The sequence below is a fragment of the Pristiophorus japonicus genome, chromosome 3 (assembly GCF_044704955.1).
Source record: "Pristiophorus japonicus isolate sPriJap1 chromosome 3, sPriJap1.hap1, whole genome shotgun sequence".
Classification (NCBI taxonomy): domain Eukaryota; kingdom Metazoa; phylum Chordata; class Chondrichthyes; family Pristiophoridae; genus Pristiophorus; species Pristiophorus japonicus.
In genome coordinates this window covers 82,602,711-82,625,489 of record NC_091979.1, presented here as the reverse complement: position 1 = coordinate 82,625,489, position 22,779 = coordinate 82,602,711, and the positions used below count along the sequence as shown (strand labels likewise).

Here is a 22,779-nt window from a genome sequence, read left to right as displayed (position 1 = left end):
ATCGTTGTTCCTTCATCGTTGGTGGATCAAAGTCCTACAACTCCCTCCCCAACAGCACTGTGGGAGTACCTTCACCACACGGACTGCAGCGGTTCAAGAAGGCGGCTCACCACCATCTTCTCAAGGGCAATTAGGGATGGGCAGTAAATGCTGGTTTGGCCAGTGACGCCCACATCCCATGAACAATTTTTTTTTTTAAGTATTTCCAGCATTTTCTGTTCTTATTTGCTTCAAACATAATTGGCAGAGCTGCTGCCTTGTGGGTCTGCACTGGGAGCAGGCAAGGCAGGTTCTGCGGGACTCAAGTTAATGACAGCAGAACCTGCTGATCTACAACTATTTTAGTTGTGAACATTAAACAAGTGCCCCCTGATTAAAGGGGAGGTCACACTCCAAAAACCTTTCAAGTGCCCCCTTGTTTTTTTTGATGGTACTAGAAACACAAATTCTACAAGTGCCCCCTGGCTAAAAGGGGTGGGGCACTAAAACCAACAAACATAGACAAATTAAACTTTAAACATTAAGGGTCAAATTAAAGTTTGGTTGCCGGGGGCAGTGATGCACTCCAGTCCCTCTGGCGCCCACCTCTCACAGAAAGCCACGAGCGTATCGGTGGACACCGCGTGCTCCATCTCCAGGGACACCCTGGCTCGGATGTAACCACAGAAGAGAGGCAGGTAGTCGGGCTGAACAACCCCCTCGGCCGCCCGCTGCCTGGACCAGGTGATGACCCCCTTGGCCATGCCCAGGAGCAGTCCTACGAGTTGGCCTTCCGACCTCCCCGTTCCCCTCTGCACAGGATGCCCAAAAATCAGGAGTGTGGGACTGAAGTGCAACCAGAATTTGAGGAGCAGCCCCTTCAGATATTGGAAGAGAGGCTGCAACCTCGCACACTCAATATACACATGAAACACGGATTCCTCTAGACTGCAGAAATTACAAGCGGTGTGGGAGCCCGTGAACCAACTTAAAAACTTATTGCACGGGATTGTTCCGTGCAACACCCTCCAGGCCAAGTCCCCAATAAATAGAGGGAGGACTCCTGCATAGAGAGCACTCCATTGAGGATCCCTGCCTCCTCTGGATGGCAAGATGGTGCACCATGGCGTGTCCGGATGACAGATGAGGATGGCAACGTGGAGGTTGTGCAAGAGCAGCCTGTACAGGAATCCCTTCCGTGCAGAACTGAAAGGCACGGAGGGGATTTCCCAGAGGAGGCTCAAGTTGTGAGGCACCGGGTCCCGAGGGTACAATGGTACAACGTTAGCAGTTCTCCAATCTTCTGGTACCACTCCTGTTGCCAGGGAGGTTTGGAAAATGATGATCAGAGCCTCTGCAATTTCCTCCCTTACTTCTTTTAATAACCTAGGATATATTTAAGAACATAAGAAATAGGAACAGGAGTAAGCCATACGGCCTCTCGAGCCTGCTCCGCCATTCAATAAGATCATGGCTGATCTGATCATGGACTCAGCTCCACTTCCCTGCCCACTCCCCATAACCCCTTATCCCCTGATCATTTAAGAAACTGTCTATTTCTGTCTTAAATTTATTCAATGTCCCAGCTTCCACAGCTCTCTGAGGCAGCGAATTCCACAGATTTACAATCCTCTGAGAGAAGACATTTCTCCTCAGCTCGGTTTTAAATGGGCGGCCCCTTATTCATCCGATCCTGGCGATTTATCTACTTTCAAAGATGCTAAACCCCATAATACTTATTCTCTTACTATGATTATCCCACCCAATATTTCACTCTCTTTTAAAAAATAACTAAACCCGGACCACCAATCCAAGTTACTGTGTTCACACTGATAACCAAACCCAAATCACAAACACCAGTATTGAGGGAGTGCTGCACTGCAGGAGATGCAGGAGACATTAATCCGTCTGCCCTATCAGATGGATCTAAAAGATCCCATGTAACTATTCAACAAGAAGAGGAATGTTCTCCAAGTGTCCTGACCAATATTCAACCCTCAACTAACACCAAAAACAGATGATCTGGTCACATTTTGTTGCTGTGTGGGAATTTGCTGCCACGTTTCCTACATTACAACAATGACTACATTTCAAAAAGTACTTCACTTCCCGTAAAGCACTTTGGGACATCCTAATGTCTTGAAAGGCACTATCTAACTGTTCATTCCTTCCCGCCTCCCTCCCTTCATCCCTCAGCTCCATTGCAAACAGTCAGAGGATGGGGGTGGTGGAAGGGAGGGGTGGGGGGGATGGGCGGGGCAGAAGTTGACTTCAAGCCAGCCTGCAGATCACACTCAAGTCAACCAAGTTCAGGAAACCACTACAGATTTGGAGTGCAGGTTTCGCAGCCTTTAAGGTCTTTTCTTAAGGTTCAGTGGCTGTGGAGCAACTCTCAAACCAATTTAAGTGACACCTATTAGAGTTTGCAATGGAACTCTAGGACACAAAGTCACACTCTCCATAATTGGCATTACCTACCAAGGAGGCAGATACTACGCAAGGGTCTCTGTGCCAGAAGAACAGATATTTTAAAAATAGTTTCATATAAAAAGGATAAATCCTTTGAATAGAAGTATCTCCCCCATGTGTTCCTTCCTCTTTAATTCTAAGTGTGTCTCTTGACACCAGTGAGAAGACCTGATCATCGACATACTGAATTTGAACTCAGATCTCTAAAATGGCATCTCTTAGCTACAGTTAAGAAGTGTATGACCAGAGAGGCTATTGTGGCAGCATATAAAATTAACAAGCCATTCCTCCTTTATTCAAAATGCTACAGTTAAGCACATATGTAACATTCAGGCCATTTTGTATTGTTTAGGAAATTGATGCTGTGCAAATTACCTTAGAGAAGTTACCTGGACTCTCCCAAGAAGACAAAACAGAAAATGCCTTGTTACGATCTAGAATAGATGAACAGTCACAGCTTATCTGCATACTAAAACGGCGAGCAGATGAGTTCTTACTGCGTTGCCAAACTTTGGAGACAATTAACACTGAGCTGGAGAACCAGTGCGAGGACTTCAAGCAACAACTAGAGGGCGAACTAAACCAGTCAGCTCAGCTAGAGGAGCGATTCATGGATCTGGCGTTCAATCACCAAGAAATTATCAAATTCAAGGATGAATACAAGAGACAGAATGCAGAGCTCAGAGTGCAAAATGAAATACTCCAGAGAGAGAATGAAAATATGTCCTGTAAAGCCCAGCAACAGAAAGATGAACAAATATTCAAGCTCTCTGATGAGTTGGAAAAAAGTTTAAAACAAGGCAAGGTGCTAGAACAGGAATGCAAGTAAGCAGCATGAATGATAAATTCAGAATGTGAAGTGTGCTAATAATTTAACCAAGCACAAATATTTCATTTTTTGCTACAACATTAATTTTAGAGTGAAATTGTATCACACTGAATCATGATTTAATTTTAATAATGCTCGATGCCAGTTAGCAGGTGACACGGCACGCACTGCATGTGCCTGTTAGCATCTCAGGCAGCACGTAATATTCGTGATGCATGCTCATTATCATGACTCAAGCATACACCCAGCATTGCTATTCATTGGCTGCACTCCTGTTTGGGGTGCCAGATATCGGGCATCTCTGCTGCCACTTCAAAGTAGCCAGCACCTCTGAAAGAAAATGTGCACTCTGGCTGCAGAAGGTAAGAAGGACTTGTGAATATAGTAATGGCAGCAACAAGCACAAGCAACAGCAAGGCAGCAAGGATCTATGATGCTGCGTTGGAGGTCCTGGTGCAGACAGTGGACAGGAGGAGGGAAATGCTCTTATCTCCAGAGGTTAAAAAGACCTCAAGGCAACAAGTCGCTGCCAGAGTTGTCAAGGTAATAATACTGCTCTCTTACTCTGCTCACACCTCTGCCCTCACTACTCACAATATGTCCCTCCCCCAATTGCATTTACGATCTTACTATCACTACACCTCCTTATCCTACTCATATACTCACCGCTATTGCAAATCTCACTTTCCCACATCTTGCACACTGCATACCAGCTATTACACCATGATAGTCTTGTGAGAATGTGTCTTTACTCCTTTTTTTCAGCAGAAGGTCATGCAAAATTTCAGCTAGGAAGCTGTCACCACAAGGGGCCAAACCCATGTGCAAACCCTCTCCCCCCTCAAAGAAAACTTTTGGCCATCATGGCAGAGAGAGAATCATGGCCATAACTGGCAATGCTGGAGGAGACGTTGTGCAGTGTTTCTTCACACCTTATCCTCTTTTCCCTTCTTCTATCTCGCCCTACACACTCTGCATGACAAACTGCAGATGCCTTCATCCACTTTTCTCTCTGTCCCTCTCTGCTTTCCCTTCACACTAAAAGCTAACATTATTCTTCTCTTTCATTTCAGTTGCTGAAATGTGGATGCCCCCCAGTCAGTGGATGCAGAGGAGGCCAGCCTTCCTAAAGCCGTAGACGATCTCACCCTCGTGAGCACCAGCTCAGATACTGGTAACACATGTACTTTAAAGGCTAGGCTAGAGAAGGGGTGATGAATCACCAGCCACAATTGTGCAGGAGCTAGGGCAGATGGATAGGATGCCACAAGTGCCAACTTGCCGGATGCATACTAGCTCTGCTGCAGAGTGTTCAGAGGCTGACTTTGATGGGCTAGCCTACTGAAGAAGGTTGATGGTCATATACCAGGAAATGCTGGGTGCTCAGGGTAGCCAACGAGTGAGCTTGAGAACAATATCGCAGGGCATTGAAGAGTCCAGCTCCAACTTGTGTCAAGGGGTTGTGCAGAACATGGAAACCATTCCGTCCACACATGGACCAACCGAGTAGTCAACTCCATCAACAAGACAGTGGGGCCCACCATTATGGAACCTCCCCTGACAGTACTCACAGATGGCTACCACCATGGCCATTGTTGACACAGAAATTAACCCTAACCCTAACCCTAAATGATAACTAACTTGTATGTACCGCATGATCTCTTTAAAAAGCACTGGTGAAGGGTCCTTCCTGTCTCTTAGTTATGGACGAGTTCAGCAACAAACTGCAGATGCCTTCATCAGTCACCTGGCAAGTCAGCAGCTGGGGCATAACAAAACTGGAAGAGTCCTGCGAGGAGCACAGGATCCTAATTTAAATACATTATTCAATGTTTTCCATAGTTCTATTGTGCGCTCTGGATGCCTATGAAGATGCCTGATCCAATACGGTGGGTGGAACACTTCTGGCTGAAAATGAATGTGTGCTTCCTGCTCACTATATTGAAGACTTAGGTGCCTGTTTAGTGCCTGAAAAACGGGCGTGATGCCATCAAATGGCCAGGCCATTGTTCTAGAAAATTATCTCGAATGCATTTTAGAAATTCATTGCCTTTACTATTTGAGCTGTTCTGTGTAATGTATGTACATAAGGTTTGCCCACCATCAGGGGGCACTATCGTCGGAGGTCCTAGGGTCATAGGTGTACTCGTGCTGGACCCGGTATATAACCTGAACTTCACCTTTGTATCTGCACTTCTGGAAGCTATTAAAGACTGACCAGGTTACACCTAGTCACTGGCTCACAGTACAGAGTTCATTGTATCATTTCATACACTACAACTGGCAACGAGGCAAATACAAACCCACGCAAAAGTATGGCGAGCACAGCACGATCGAGTACTGTTGGAATTCTAGAGAGATTCAATGAGGGAGAGGATTGAGGAGATTTCACGGATCGTCTTGACCAGTATTTTGTGGCAAATGACCTAAACAAAGACGAGGATGCAGAGAAGCGCAGGGCAGTTCTTCTCACCGTCAGTGGCCCCACAATCTATGCAATCATCAAGAATCTGCTCTCACCCACTCTTCCTACAGAAAAAGATTACAAAGAACTGTGAGCTCTAGTTTGGGAGCACCTTAAACCCACGGAAGGAATCCTCATTCCAGATATCACTTCCATACGCACGTTCGTCCAGAAGGCCAGGACGTAGCGGCATTTGTTGCCGACCTGCGATGTCTTGCAGGGCCTTGCAAATTTGGGCCTGCGTTGGAAGACATGCTGCGTGACTTTTTCATGATCGGGGTCAACCACGAGGCGATCTTAAGTAAGCTGCTGGCTGCGGAGACGCCGGACCTCAGCAAGGTCATCATCATCGCCTAGACTTGCATGTCCATGCAGAAAAGCACAAAGCAGCTATCGCGACAAAACAGGAACTCCACGGCAAGTACTGTGTACAAAATTGTATCGACGGTCGGCAGAGCTGCACATGGCAGGGCCAACTCGACTGCGTCTGCAAGACCGCGAACCACTCAAAGTTTGCCATCGAGGGCCTAGTCGACAGCGTATGCGAGAACGGGAGCCGCTCAAAGTTCGCCATCGAGGGCCTACTCAATTGTGTATGCGAGAACGGGAGCCGCTCAAAGCCTGCCATCGGGCGCAAATCTGAGCTCAACGTGTTGGCGTTGCGGGGCAATCACCGACCCCATCAGTGCTGCTTCAGGCAGTATGTATGCAGAGGATGTGCGAAGACGGGGCATGTTCAGCGGACGTGTCCGCAGCGGAGCAAGCGAGCTGCGACACACCACGTGGATGATGATCAATTCAGCATGGATCTGGTGATGCAGCCCGAGGCATTTCAGAGCTCCAAGGAGGAAGTGTATAACGTACGTGCATTCTTAACAAAGAGCCAACCGATAATGATGGAGGTAAAATAAAATGGCGTGCCGGTATCCATGGAATTAGACATGGGTGTGAGTCAATCGATAATGAGCCAGAGGACTTTCAAAAAGCTGTGGGAGACCAAGGCAGAGAGACCCAAGCTGAGTCCAATAAATGCGAAGTTGCGTACCTACACCAAAGAGCTCATATCAGTGATCGGTAGTGCAGCAGTAAGAGAGTCGTATGAGGGAGCGGTTCATGATCTACCATTATGGATTATCCCAGGCAACAGCAGGAGTTATTCGGCAGGAGTTGGCTCGAGAAAATAAAATGGAAATGGTACGATATCAAAACTTTGTCATCAGCGGATGATGATTTGTGTGTGGAAGTGCTGAGCAAATTTCCCTCACTGTTTGAACGAGGAATTGGCAGCTTCAAGGGAGCCAAGGTGCAGATTCACTTTGTGTTGGATAGGCCCAGACGCAAGGCCTCTCCATCACAAAGCCAGGATGGTCCCACACTTGATGAGAGAAAAGGTCGAGCTCGAATTGGACAGGCTACAAGGCAAGGGGGTCATCTCACTGGTCGAATTTAATGAATGGGCCAGCCCCATTGTTCCGGTGTTAAAGAGCGACGGCACGGTCAGGATTTGTGGGGACAACAAGGTCACGATCAGCCGAGTTTCGAAGCAAGATCAGTACCCGCTGCTGAAAGCTGATGACCTGTTTGCAACGCAAGCTGGGAGAAAATCGTTCACCAAATTGGATCTAACGTCGACCTACATGACACAGGAACTGGTTGAATCATCAAAGAAACTTACATGCATCAACACACACAAAGGATTGCTGCAGATGGAATCAGGCCTACAGACATGAAAACAGAGGCCATCAAAAATGCGCCCAGGCCCCAGAATGTGACGGAGCTGTGTTCGTTCCTGGATCTTCTCAACTACTTTGGTAACTTCTTACCCAAATTGAGCCTTTGCACAAGCTGCTCAGGAAAGGAGACAACTGGGTGTGGGGTGAACTTCAAGACGGAGCCTTTGAGACGGCTAGAAATTTGTTGTGTTCCCACAAGCTACTGGTACTGTATGACTCATGCAAGGGTCTAGTTTTGACCTGTGATGCGTCGTTCTATTGGGTCGGCTGCGTGCTCCAGCAAGCCAATGTGTCAGGCAAACTACAACCAGTTGCATACGTGTCTTGAAGCCTGTCCAAGGCGGAAAGAGCCTACGGCATGGTACAGAAAGAGGCTTTAGCATGTGTTTATGGGGTAAAAAAAATGCACCAGTACCTGCTTGGGCTTTGCTTTGAGCTGGAACCCGATCACAAGCCGCTTATATCGTTGTTTTTGGAACATAAAGGTATCAATATCAACGAGTCGTCCCGCATCCAGAGGTGGGCGCTAACATTATCTGCCTATGATTATGTTATTCGCCATAGACCAGGCACCGACAACTGCGAGGATGCATTGGGCTGGTTACCGTTGCCCACACCGGAGGTGGAAACGCCAATGCCCGCAAAGCTACTCATGGTCATGGATGACTTTGAGAGTGAAGGATCGCCTGTCACTGCTCAACAAGTTAAGACCTGGAACAGCCAGGATCCGACCCTATCGGTTGTAAAACGTTGTGTTCTTAACAGGGACTGGTCGACCATCCCCAAGGAAATGGGTGATGAAACCAAACCGTACAGCCATCGCAATGATAAGCTTTCCATCCAGTCCGACTGTTTACTGTGGGGTAATCGTGTTGTAATGCCCAAGAAAGGCAGGGCGAGATTTGTACGGGAGTTACATAGTATGCATCCCGGTATTGTCATGATGAAGGCCATCGCCAGGTCCCATGTTTGGTGGCCTGGCATTAACTCGGACTTCGTGTTATGCTTATAATAAAGTAATGCAAATGAGTACTGTAGACAATGAGTAAGTGTGACCTTAGCTCCTTTAATTAAACTCCAGAGTGCCGGTACAGCATGGGAGGCCTGCTTATATACAGTGCTCCCAAGGGATGCTGGGATCCCTTGGGACTCCAACAGGTATGCCCTCTGGTGGCGGTATGATATAGGTTGCCTTGGGTTGCATACATAACATCACTCCCTCCCAAAGTCAATAGTACACTTATTTACAGGGTGAGACGATCTGAGGCTTTTCGCTCCCTTGTCGATCATTTCGGTACAGATGCAGGTGTGGGTGAGTTGGTTGGATTCTTCGCTGGGCTGCTGACCTTGCCGGGCTGCTGGGGATGGTGAGTTTAGCTTCGTGGTTGACCGTGATGTCAGTTGCCAGTTGTGTGTGTGTTGGAGGGTTGAAGTTGGTGGTGTCCTCTTCAGGTTGCTCGTGGCTGTTTGTGAATCGCAGTTTGGTTTGGTCCAAATGCTTTCTGCAAATTAGTCCATTAGCAAGTTTGACCTGAAACACCCTACTCCCTTCTTTGGCTAGGACGGTGCCAGCAAGCCATTTGGGACCATGTCCATAGTTGAGTACAAATACAGGGTGATTGACTTCAATATCGCGTGACAAGTTTGCGCGATCATGGTACATGCTTTGTTGATGCCGCCTGCCCTTGACGTGATCATGGAGATCAGGGTGGACAAGAGAGAGCCTTGTTTTAAGTGCTCTTTTCATGATCAGCTCGGCCGGGGAAACCCCGGTGAGCAAGTGGGGTCTGGTGCGGTAGCTGAGCAGGACTCAGGACAGGCGGGTCTGCAGGGAGCCTTCCGACACATGTTTCAAGCTTTGCTTGATGGTTTGGACTGTCCGTTCTGCCTGGCCGTTGGATGCGGGCTTGAACGGGGCAGATGTGATGTGCTTGATCCCATCGCGGGTCATGAATTCCTTGAATTCCGCACTGGTGAAGCATGGCCCATTGTCGCTGACAAGAACATCAGGCAGGCCATGTGTGGCGAACATGGCTCGTAGACTTTCGATGGTGGCAGTGGACGTGCTTACAGACATTATTACACATTCAATCCATTTGGAATAAGCATCCATAATGACCAAAAACATTTTGCCTAGAAACGGATCCTAGACCACGGTTTGGCGGGCCATGACCACAAACTTAGCGATGCCTCTCTGGGTGCATTGCTCAGTTGACAGCAAGTGTTGCATTGGTGCACACATGACTCCAAATCTGAGCCGATGCCGGGCCACCTCATTACTGTGCCTCGGTGGATACAGTGTAGGTCATATATGAACGTTTCCCTGCCTTTCTTAGGCAAAATTACGCGATTCCCCGACAAAAGACAGTCCGCCTGTATGGACATTTCGTTATTGCGCCGCTGGAACGGCTTGATCTCTTCATGCATCTCCGCTGGGACGCTCGACCAGCTCCCATGGAGTTCACAGTTTTTTACAAGGGACAGTAAAGGATCCTGGCTGGTCCAGGTCCTGATTTGGCGGGTTGTAACGGGTGACTTTTCGTTTTCCAATGCATCCATCACCAAGAGCAAGTCTGCAAGCTGTGCCATTTCCACCCCGGTGGTGGTAAATGGTAGCCGACTGAGAGCATCAGCGCAGTTCTCTGTGCCGGGTCTGTGGCGGGATTACATAGTTGTATGCAGACAGCGTGAGCGCCCATCTTTGGATGCGGGCAGAGGCATTGGTATTAATCCCTTTGCTCTCTGAGAATAGCGATATGAGTGGCTTATGGTCAGTTTCTAACTCAAACTTAAGACCAAACAGATACTGGTGCATTTTTTTCACCCCATAAATGCATGCCAGAGCTTCTTTTTCAATCATGCTGTAGGCCCTTTTGGCCTTTGACAAACTCCTGGATGCATAGGCAACCGGTTGCAATGTTCCCGATTCGTTTGCTTGTTGTAACACACCCCCGACGCCGTATGAAGACGCATCGCAAGCTAGCACTAAACGTTGATATGGGTTATACAGAATAAGCAGTTTGTTGGAACCTAACAGATTTCTGGCTTTCTCAAAAGCAGTCTCTTGTGATTTCCTTCATACCCAGTCGTCTCCCTTGCCTAGCAGCGCATGTAGGGGTTCTAGCAAGGTGCTTAACCTGGGTAGAAAATTACCAAAATAGTTGAGTCCCAGGAACGACCGCAGCTTCGTCACGTTCTGTGGTCTCGATGCGTTCTTGATGTCCTCTGTATTGGCGTCAGTGGATCTAATGCTGTCTGCCATGATTCTTCTCCCTAAGAACTCGACCTCTGGTGCCAGGAAAACACACTTCGAGCTCTTTCAACCTGAGTCCCACGCAATCTAGCCAATTTACAAGTGTTCGATGGTGTCCCGACCTGTGATCAGCATGTCATCCTGGAAAATCACAGTGCGTGGAACTGACTTTAGCAGGCTCTCCATGTTCCGTTGGAAAATTGCCACGGCAGATCGAATCCCAAACGGGCATCTATTGTAGATGAACAGACTTTTGTGCGTGTTGATGCAGGTGAGGCCTTTCGAAGACTCCACCAGCTCCTGCGTCATGTAGGCCGAGGTCAGGTTTAACTTGGTGAACGTCTTTCCTCCAGCCAGGGTCGCAAATGGGTCGTCTGCCTTGGGTAGCGGGTACTGGTCCTATATCGAAAAACGGTTAATCGTTACTTTATAGTCCCCACAAATTCTGACCATGCCGTCGTCTTTGAGAACCGGAACAATCGGACTGGCCCACTCATTGAACTCCACCGGCGCAATGATGCCTTCTTACTACAGCCTGTCCAGCTTAATTTCCACTTTCTCTCGATTCATATATGGCACTGCCTGTGCCTTGTTGTGGATGGGTCGTGTACCGGGAACCAAGTGGATCTGCACTTTCACCCCCGAGAAACTTCCGATGTCTGGCTCAAACAAAGACGGGAACTTGCTCAGAACCTGGGCACATGAGGCGTCGGCGGCGGACAAAAGCGCTCGGATGTCGTCCCAGTTCCAATAGACTTTTCCCAGCCAGCTTCTGCCGAACAGCGTGGGGCCATCTCCTGGTACAATCCATAGTGGGAGTTCGTGCACTGCTCCATCATAGGATACTTTTACTTCTGCGCTGCCAATAACAGGGATCAGCTCTTTGGTGTAAGTTCTTAGCTTGGTATGAATAGGGCTAAGCTTGGGCCTGTGTGCCTTGTTGCATCACAGCCTGTCGAAGGCCTTTTTGCTCATGATAGACTGACTCTCACCCGTGTCCAATTCCATGGATACTGGAATTCCATCTAGTTCGACTTTTAGCATGATCGGTGGACATTTCGTGGTGAAAGTGTGTACCCCGTACACTTCTGCCTCCTCAGTTTGAGTCTCTAGTTCAGCCTGCTCCACCATGGATCGATCCTCCTCTGCAACGTGGTGGTTTGCAGGGTTTGCAGCTTGTCTGCACATTCACTGGAGGTGTCCCATTGTTCCACAGCCTTTGCACACAGTGTTTGAAGTGGCATTGATGGGCTCGGTGATCACCTCCGCAGTGCTAACAAGGTGTTAACTGCCTCGCATTAACATTAGATGGCGGACTCTGGGTCATCTGAGGTCATGCAGCTGCAGGCGTGTACGTTCTGCCATATGCATTCCTGCCTCAAAATGATGTTACTTTGTGTACAGTACTTGCCTAAACCTCTTTATGCTGTGAAATTTGTTTGGTGTTATCGCTGCTGGACATAATTGCCTGGGCTATCGTTATGGCTTTGCTCAGGTTCGGTGTTTCAACAGTCAATAGTTTGCGAAGGATAACCTCATGGCCAATGCCAAGCACAAATATGTCTCTTAGCATTTGCTCCAGGAATCCATCAAATTCGCAATGCCCTGCAAGGCGCCTTAGTTCGGCGACGTAGCTCGCCACTTCCTGGCCTTCAGACCGTTGACACGTGTAAAATTGCCATCAGAATGCGTTCCTTCGGATTTAGGTGCTCCCGGACCAGCGATTTGGTTATTGGTTTCACCGGAACTAGAAGATTCTTCATGTGGCCATAGGTTGTTGCCCCACAGATGGTGAGGAGGATCGCCCTTCGTTTGGCAGCGTTCTCGTCCCCTTCCAGCTCGTTGGACATGAAGTATTGATCGAGTCGCTCCACGAAGGCCTCCCAATCATCCCCTTCTGAGAATTTCTCCAGGATACCAACAGTTCTCTGCATTTTCGCGTGATTGTTCGTTATCTCGTCACCAGTTGTTAACGCTCATAGTAAAGTAATGCAACTGAGTACTGTAGACAATGAGTAAGTGTGACCTTAGCTCCTTTAATTAAACTCCAGAGTGCCAGTATAGCATGGGAGGCCTGCTTATATAAAGTGCTCCCAAGGGATGTTGGGATCCCTTGGGACTCCCAACAGGTATGCCCTCTGGTGGTGGTATGACACAGGTTGCCTATGATTGCATTCATAACACTTAGAGTCATGCGTGCATCAGTGCAGCACTTGCATGCAGTTAATCAATGCCCCAAAGGAAGCTCTGCTTAGTCTGTGGTCATGACCATCCAAACCGTGGTCTAGAGTCCACATCGACCTTGCAGGCTCCTTCCTCGGTAAAATGTGTTTTGTGGTGGTGGATGCATACTTCAAATGGATAGAGTGTGAGATCATGTCATTCAGCACTTTCACCTCCACCATTGAGAACCTGAGAGCCATATTTGCCACACATGGTCTGCCAGACATCATTGTCAGCTACAACGGACCGTGTGGCACGAACCTGGAGTTTCAAGAGTTCATGGAATGCAACGGCATAAAACACATGAGGTCAACCCCGTTCAAACCCGCGTCCAATGGTCAAGCGGAACGGGCAGTTCAAACCATCAAGAAGAGCCTGAAACGTGTAACTCACGTTCCTTGAAGATACGCCTGTCATGCATACTGCTCAGTTACAGGACAAGGCCACACACGCTCACCGGGGTCCCGCCTGCGGAACTATTGATGAAGAGAGGCCTCAAAACCAAGCTCTCTCAAGTCCATCCTGACGTTAACGAAACCCAACGTCAACGCCAGCAGTGATATCACGACTGCGCCGCAGTGTCACGTGACATATCTGTAAATAACCCAGTGTATGTACTTAACCATGGTCAAGGGCCCAAGTGGCTCCCGGGCAATGTTACGGATATGGAGGGTAACCGGGTATATATGGTTAAGCTCAAAAATGGGCAGATGTGCAGGAAACACATTGATCAAATCAAGCTAAGGCACACTGACAAACCGGAACAGTTGGAAGAAGACACCGCGAGCTTAGACGACCAACCAACTCACGTCTAGCCATCAGAAGAACCCACTGTGGTCAACACCCAGCCCCAAGTCATGAGAGACTCGGAACGCACTGGGATTGTACTGAGACGGTCAACCAGGGAGCGAAGAGCTCCGGACCGTCTGAATTTGTAATATGGACTTGTGCCAAGAATTAGGGGGGTGGGGGGGGAATGATGTAATGTATGTATATAAGGTCTATAAGGTCTGCCCACCACCAGGGGGCACTACCGTCAGAGGTCCTCGGGTCATAGGTACACTCGTGCTGGGCCCAGTATATAACCTGAACTTCACCTTTGTATCTGCACTTCTGGAAGCCATTAAAGACTGACCAGGTTACACCTAGTCACTGGCTTACAGTACGGAGTTCATTGTATCATTTCATACACTCCATTCTGCTTCTCTCAGTCTATGAAAATTAAAATCTTCAACTATGATCATTGTTGTTGCTACATGCTTTCCCTGATCGCCGTATTTATACATCTACCCACTACACTACTACTGTCAGGAGCTCTGTAGTCTTGCATCCTTTACTGTTCTTTATCTCTACCCATAGTGTTTTCATGGCCTGATTACCCTTACTGAAATCCTTACTTTCTACTGTGGTATTTGTATATTTTATAAATATTACTACTCTCCCTTTTCTAATTTCCTTGTCCTTTCTAAAGATCCCATAGCCAGGAATATTTAGCTCCCAATCATGCCGAGCATGGAGGCAGAGGGCATGGTTGAGATACTAAATGAGTACTTTGCATCTGTCTTCACCAAGGAAGAAGATGCTGCCAAAGTTATAGTGAAAGAGGAGGTAGTGGAGATACTGGATGGGATTAAAATTGATTAAGAGGAGGGACTAGAAAGGCTGACTACTTAAAGTAAATAAGTCACGAGGACCAGATGGGATGGATCCTAGGATGCTGAGGGACGTTAAGGTGGAAATCCTTAGATACAGGAGTGGTACCAGAGAATTGCAAATGTTACACCCTTGTTCAAAAAAAGGTGTAAGGTTAAACCCAGCAACTACATATCAGTCAGTTTAACCCCTGTAGTGGAGAAGTTTTTTGAAACTATAATCAGAGGCAAAATTAACAATCACTTGGACAAGTGTTGATTAATTAAGGAAAGCCAGCACGGATTTGTTACAGGTAAATTGTGTTTAACTAACTTGATCGAGATTTTTGATGAGGTAACAGAGAGGGTTGATGAGGGTAATGAGATTGACGTGGTGTCCATGGACTTCCAAAAGGCCGTTTTACAAAGTGCTGCATAATAGGCTTGCCAGCAAAGTTGAAGCCCATGGAATAAAAGGCACATTGGCAGCATGGATATGAAATTGGCTAAGTGATAGGAAACTGAGTAGTGAAGAATGGTTGTTTTTCGGAGTGGTGTTCTCCAGGGGTCGGTCCTAAGATCACTGCTTTTCTTGATATATATTAATGACTTGGACTTGGGTGTACAGGGCACAATTTCAAAATTTGCAGATGACACAAAACTTGGAAGTAGAGTGAAGATTGAGGAGGACAGGGGTAGTCTTCAAGAAGACATAGATAGGCTGGTGAAATGGGCGGACACTTGACAGACAAAATTTAATGAAGGTGTAGTGATACATTTTTGTAGGAAGAATGAGGAGAGTACATATAAATTAAAGGGGATGCGTGGACAGAGAAACCTGGGGGTTTATGTGCACAAATCGTTGAAGGTGACAGGGTGAGAAAGTGGTTAAAAAAGCATTGGGATCCTGGGCTTTATAAATAGATGCATAGAGTACAAAAGCAAGGAAGTTATGATGAACGTTTATAAAACACTGGTTCGGCCTCAATTGGAGTATTGTGTCCAAAGGAGGATGTGAAGGCCTTAGAGAGGGTGCAGAAAAGATTTATGAGAATGGTTCCAGGGATGAGGGACTTCAGTTACATGGATAGACTGGAGAAGCTGAGGTTGTCCTCCCTGTAGCATAGATGGTGGTGTAACATAGAGGTGTTCAAAATTATGATGGATCTGACCAGAGTAGATAGTGAGAAACTGTTCCTGTTGGCGGAAGGGTCGAGAACCAGAGAACACAGATGTAAGGTGATTGGCAAAAGAACCAAAGGCGACATGAGGAAAAACTTTTTTACACAGCGAGTGGTTAGGATCTGGAATGCACTGCCTGAAAGTGTGGTGGAGGCAGACTCAATTGTGTCTTTCAAAAAGGAATTAGATAAGTAGCTGAAGGAGAAAAATTTGCAGGGCTACAGGGAAAGGACGGGGGAGTGGGACCAGCTGATGTGCTCTTGCAGAGAGACAGCACGGGCTCGACGGACGAATGGCCTCCTCGTGCTTCTAATTCACTTATTTTATTTCTTATGCTACGTATATTCACGTAGAGAACCTTGTTAATTGTTCCCAGCTTGCCCATATGTCCTGCTGATCTTCCTGATTTACAGTATGGATTGCCCCCTCCCACACAGTTTATCTTAAGATTTCAGCAAATGATGTACATGTTGAACCTCCTTTATCCGGGACCCTCGGGACCTGGCCTGTTCTGGATAAGGGATTTTTCCAGATAAGGGGTGGTCACGTTAAATTGAATGGCACAGGTACTGCGCAAGGGGATATCGGGGCAGGCTGGCTTGGGGCTGGGAATGCGGCAGAGAGATCATGGGGGGTGGGCGGTGGATCGCGGGGTCAGGCCAGCGATTACGGGAGTTGGCAGCGAGGAAGGACTTCAATTTGTTCATGTCGGAGCGCCCAGGAATGGTTCTGGATGAGGGGTGGTTCTGGATAAGGGAGTTCTGGATAAGGGAGGTTCAACCTGTACGTGAAAAGAGTCAGTACTCTGGGTAATTTCTCTCTTGAAAAACAAAAGGAAAAGGGAATGTGATATAAGTGTTTAAACATAGAAACATAGAAAATAGGTGCAGGAGTAGGCCATTCGGCCCTTCGAGCCTGCACCACCATTCAATAAGATCATGGCTGATCATTCCCTCAGTACCCCTTTCCCACTTTCTCTCCATACCCCTTGATCCTTTTAGCTGTAAGGGCCATATCTAACTCCCTCTTGAATATATCCAATGAACTGGCATCAACAACTCTCTGCGGCAGGGAATTCTACAGGTTAACAACTCTCTGAGTGAAGAAGTTTCTCCTCATCTCAGTCCGAAATGGCCTGATCCGAAGACTGTGTCCCCTGGTTCTGGACTTCCCCAACATCGGGAACATTCTTCCCGCATTGAACCTGTCCAGTCCCGTCAGAATTTTCTACGTTTCTATGAGATCCCCTCTCATCCTTTTAAACTCCAGTGTATAAAGGCCCAGTTGATCCAGTCTCTCCTCATATGTCAGTCCAGCCATCCCTGGAATCAGTCTGGTTAACCTTCGCTGCACTCCCTCAATAGCAAGAACGTCCTTCCTCAGATTAGGAGACCAAATCTGAACACAATATTCCAGGGCCCTGTACAACTACAGTGAGACCTCCATGCTCCTGTACTCAAATCCCCTAGCGATGAAGGCCAATATACCATTGGCCTTCTTCACCGCCTGCTGTACGTGCATGCCAACTTTCAATGACTGATGAACCATGACACCCAGATCTCGTTGCACCTCCCCTTTTCCTAACCTGCCGCCATTTAGATAATATTCTGCCTTCGTGTTTTTGCCCCCAAAGTGGATAACTTCACATTTATCCACATTATACTGCATCTGTCATGCATTTGCCCACTCACCTAACCTGTCCAAGTCACCCTGCAGCCTCTTAGCGTCCTCCTCATAGCTCACACCACCACCCAGTTTAGTGTCATCTGCAAACTTGGAGATATTACACTCAATTCCTTCATCTAAATCATTAATGTATATTGTAAAGAGCTGGGGTCCCAGCACTGAGCCCTGTGGCACTCCACTAGTCACTGCCTGCCATTCTGAAAAGGACCCGTTTATCCCGACTCTCTGCTTCCTATCTGCCAACCAGTTCTCTATCCACGTCAGTACATTACCCCCAATACCATGTGCTTTGATTTTGCACACCAATCTCTTGTGTGGGACCTTGTCAAAAGCCTTTTGAAAGTCCAAATACACCACATCCACTGGTTCTCCCTTGTCCATTCTGCTAGTTACATCCTCAAAAAATTCCAGAAGATTCCTCAAGCATGATTTCCCTTTCATAAATCCATGCTGACTTGGACCGATCCTGTCACTGCTTTCCAAATGCGCTGCTATTTCATCCTTAATGATTGATTCCAACATTTTCCCCACTACTGATGTCAGGCTAACCGGTCCATAATTACCCGTTTTCTCTCTCCCTCCTTTTTTTAAAAGTGGTGTTACATTAGCTACTCTCCAGTCCATAGGAACTGATCCAGAGTCGATAGACTGTTGGAAAATGATCACCAATGCATCCACTATTTCTAGTGCCACTTCCTTAACTACTCTGGGATGCAGACTATCAGGCCCCGGGGATTTAATTGCCTTCAATCCCATCAATTTCCCAAACACAATTTCCCACCTAATAAGGATATCCTTCAGTTCCTCCTTCTCACTAGACTCTCTGTCCCCTAGTACATCCAGAAGGTTATTTGTGTCTTCCTTTGTGAAGACAGAACCAAAGTATTTGTTCAATTGGTCTGCCATTTCTTTGTTCCCCATTATAAATTCATCTGAATCCGACTGCAAGAGACCTACGTTTGTCTTCACTAATCTTTTTCTCTTCACATATCTATAGAAGCTTTTGCAGTCAGTTTTTATGTTCCCAGCAAGCTTCCTCTCGTACTCTATTTTCCCCCTCTTAATTAAACCGTTAGTCCTCCTTTGCTGAATTCTAAATTTCTCCCAGTCCTCAGGATTGCTTTTCTGGCCAATTTATATGCCTCTTCCTTGGATTTAACACTATCCTTAATTTCCCTTGTTAGCCACCGTTGAGCCACCTTCCCCGTTTTATTTTTACTCCAGACAGGGATGTACAATTTTTGAAGTTCATCCATGTGATCCACCGTCAACCCTTTAAGTATCATTTGCCAGTCTATTCTAGCCAATTCACGCCTCATACTGTCAAAGTTATGTTTCCTTAAGTTCAGGACCCTAGTTTCTGAATTAACTGTGTCACTCTCCATCTTAATAAAGAATTCTACCATATGGTCACTCTTCCCTAAGGGGCCTCGCACAACAAGATTACTAATTAGTCCCTTCTCATTACACATCACCCAGTCTAGCATGGCCAGCTCTCTAGTTGGTTCCTCGACATTTTGGTCTAGAAATCTATCCCTAATACACTCCAGGAAATCCTCCTCCACCGCATTGCTACCAGTTTGGTTAGCCCAATCAATATGTAGATTAAAGTCGCCCATGATAACTGCTGTACCTTTATTGCACACATCCCTTATTTCTTGTTTGATGCTGTCCCCAACCTCACTACTACTGTTTGATGGTCTGTACACAACTCCCACTAGCATTTTCTGCCCTTTGGTATTCCGCAGCTCCACCCATACCGATTCCACATAATCCAAGCTAATGTCCCTCCTTACTATTGCATTAATTTCCTCTTTAACCAGCAACGCCATCCCACCTCCTTTTCCTTTCTGTCTATCCTTCTTAAATGTTGAAAAACCCTGGATGTTGAGTTCCCAGCCTTGGTCACCCTGAAGCCATGTCTCCGTGGTGCCAATTACATCATATCCGTTAACTGCTATCTGCAAAGTTAATTCGTCCACCTTATTCCGAATACTCCTCGCATTGAGGCACAGAGCCTTCAGGCTTGTCTTTTTAGCACACTTTACCCCTTTAGAATTTTGCTGTAATTTTAAAATTATAAAAGATTTGCACAAATTGTATCCAAATAAACTTACCTGCTATATACAGAATCTAAGCACTGGGGGGGTGGGGGGGCGGAATCTGTCCCCTTAACGCCTCCCGTTAGCACCACTAAACTAGTATCCCTGGGGCGAGGCGAACCCAGCGCCGCACGCCAAATCTGTGCAACGCTCACTGACCACCCGATTTTCTAAATTGATTCGCACCACTTGCCTGGGGTAAACACGGACAGGGAGAGCTGGTGTGCAGCACCAGAAAGCCGGCTCCAGGAACATTATTTAAAGGGATCATCAGTTATCATTTGCAGCTGTCAGGTTAGTGCAGTTTCAGTTTTTTTTGTAAGTTTTACCCACTGCAACAGTTTCATTCAGTTATTTCAAGGTTCTTTTGTCTGAGAAGTGTTCTGGCAGCTAGAAGGTAGCTACATTTCGTGTTCAAAGATTCAAACTGCTACACTCGGTAACATTAATGGGGGCTGTACTGGCAGTCGACCTCACTCTCCTGAATTTATGGCAGAGGGAGCGGAGGCAGCGAGAAAGACTGGAACATGTGCCCAGAGGGAGGAGGAGGGCCTTCAGACCTCTCAACAGGAGACCTTAACCTCCGATGGTATTCTGAGAGCACGTCTCCTATCTCCAATTAAGCAAGGAGCAGTGTTTTAGAAGCCTCTGCTTCAGCAAGGAGGTGGTCACAGAACTCTGCCACCTCCTGCAACCAGACCTCCAGCCTCAGACCAGGGCGACCATGGTTCTCCCAGTGGCAGTCAAGGTCACCGTCGCGCTCAATTTCTTCAGCAGATCCTTCCAGTCTGCAACAGGAGACATAGCTAACATCTCACAGTTTGCCATCCAATTGCTGCATCAGGGAGGTCACAGAGGCTCTTTACAGAAGGAGAAGGGATTATATTTCCTTCTCCATTACTAGAGAGAGCAGGACGAGCGTGCATGTGGCTTTACCAGAATAATGGGATTTCCCATGGTACAGGGCACCATTGACTGCACCTACGTGGCTTTGCGAGCACCGCATAACAATCCTGAGATCTTCCATAACTGCAAAGGCTACCACTCACTTAATAAGCAGTTGGTGTGCGACCCTGCACAGCGAATCCTCACTGTCAATGTCTGCTATCCTAGCAGCAGCCACAATGCCTTCATCCTGCGCCGGACCGGTGTGGCAACACTCTTCCAGCCACCATGTCAAGTTCATGGCTGGCAGCTCGGAGACAAGGGCTATCCGCTCTCCAGCTGGCTTATGACTCGCCTCTGCAACCCCAACAGTCCTATCCCATTTCGTGGTGGTCTGCTGCATGCTCCACAACATCATAAGGGCCCAGCCGTTGCCAGCAGGGTTTGTGGGATCACTTCAGGAGGAGGAAGAGGGCAAGGAAGATGAGGAGGAGGAGGCAGCTCACTCAATCGGCCTTCCGGATCCTGTTGTTGTTCCCGAGGGAGAAAGGAAATTGTGTGAGTAAGTGTGGAGCAATGTGTTTGGGTGAAATGCTTGAATAGCTGTCATTGTGTGAGTGTTGGTAGGTGAGTGCTGGGGCTGTGGTGTTTTGGGCAGTGTGTGAAGATCGTGGTACAAATGGTGGTATGTTGTATTTGTTGAAGCATTCACTCACCCTGACCACCCTAGTGACGTCGCTAAATTTCATCCTTCACTGTGTTGGGTCCTGGGGACTGCAGTGCTGCCCGAGATGTGCTGCGCTACCTCCCTCCACATGATGCAGAAAACTTGTGGCGAGGGCCTCCTGCCACTTGCTGGGTAAAGATTTACCCTTCGTCTCTCCTCAGCGAAAACCAATGCTTCAAACGCTTCATCGGAGAATCTGCGGGCTCTCTCCCTGTAATGTGAATCTGCCATTAGCACTTCTGGTTCAGTCCTCTGACTACTTCTACTTCTCCTTGTTCTGCTTCTACTTGCTGAGGTAATTGCACAGCCAGCAATGCTGAGAATGAAGTGCTGCAGCATCAATGTACCTCCCCTTTAAGAAGTGAAAAAGGCTTGTGGCAATGATGAGTTGCAATTAGACTGCACCCGATATTGGCCCACCTTTTGAGTGTACTGCCAATGAGCTTGAGTTTTAAGACTTGGGCTAAAAATTCAGTATAACCCGGTTTGAGGCGGTGACACCACCTGTTCACTAACTTTAGCGCCGGGCAATATTTACCGCCTCCAACCGGGATATTCACTTTTAGTTGCAAAAGAGAGGAGTGGAGCGTTAAGGGAAGCATTCCACAGCCCTCTTAGGGCGCTAACCCTGATTCCTGGGGTGCTATCGCAGGAACACTGCTCAAGTTCTGGCATAGCTTCGAAAGGGGAGGTCAGCTGGACTACCCGAAAACCTAAAGAAAAGCCAAGGCAGCTAAACAACTGTGTCCAGCATCTAGGAGAGATGCATTAATGGGAAAAAACTTATTTTAACTCCCCACCTGCTTCGCCTCGGCATATCGTCCTGGCAGCTTCTACGTGATGCCTGCTTTCCCTGTCGGAAGAAGCGCCAGATGCTACGGCAGGCAAATTCAGTCAAGTTCGCGACTGTGGCACTATGGGGGCGTTACACACTCTTGACGTCACCAAGTGGGTGGTGCTTGAGTGCGCAACGCTAATTGTTAGTGCCACCGCTAAATCTCCACTGAAGTTTGCGTGAGGCACTGACAGCGCGGCACCCAGGCAGTAAGTGTTTAGTGGCCTATTAGCACTCCTCGGGCTCTAATGGATGGCGCTAAGCAAATGAATTTCTAGCCCCAATCATTTTATTGAGTAGTGAGCACGAATTTTGTGTGCAGTCTAAAGCATTTGCGCCTGGCGCTAATTCTCCAACTTTTCTTCTGACACCGCCCATTCATAGAAACATAGAAATTTACAGTGCAGAAGGAGGCCATTTCGGCCCATCGTGTCCGCGCCGGCCGACAAAGAGCCACACGGCCCTTGATCAGCAGCCCTAAAGGTCACATATAAACCTATGAACAATGACGGAAAGGCAAATAGCACCCAGCCCAACCAGTCCGCCTCACACAACTGCGACACCCCTTATCCTAAAAACATCTACACTCCACCCCAACCGGAGCCATGTGATCTCCTGGGAGAAGCAAAAACCAGATAAAAACTCAGGCCAATTTAGGGAGAAAAAAAATCTGGGAAAAGTCCTCTCTGACCCATCCAGGCGATCGAAACTAATCCAGGAGATCACCCTGGCCGTATTCTATTTTCTGCAGTACTTACCATTATATCTGCGCCGTCCAACA

General features: G+C 47.5%; 1 protein-coding gene across 4 annotated transcripts in view; it reads left to right on the top strand.

The window, feature by feature from the left end:
- LOC139259776 (coiled-coil domain-containing protein 89) overlaps nucleotides 1–22,779 on the top strand; it is a 77,382-nt gene that overhangs the window by 9,253 nt on the left and 45,350 nt on the right. For all 4 annotated transcript variants that reach the window (XR_011592653.1, XM_070875505.1, XM_070875503.1 and 1 more), the window contains exon 2: nucleotides 2,801–3,273. Coding sequence is in view for 3 of the 4 variants with exons in the window: in XM_070875505.1 (XP_070731606.1) it covers nucleotides 2,801–3,273 (473 nt within the window). In the remaining variant the exon portion in view is untranslated. The remainder of the gene's footprint in view (nucleotides 1–2,800; nucleotides 3,274–22,779) is intronic.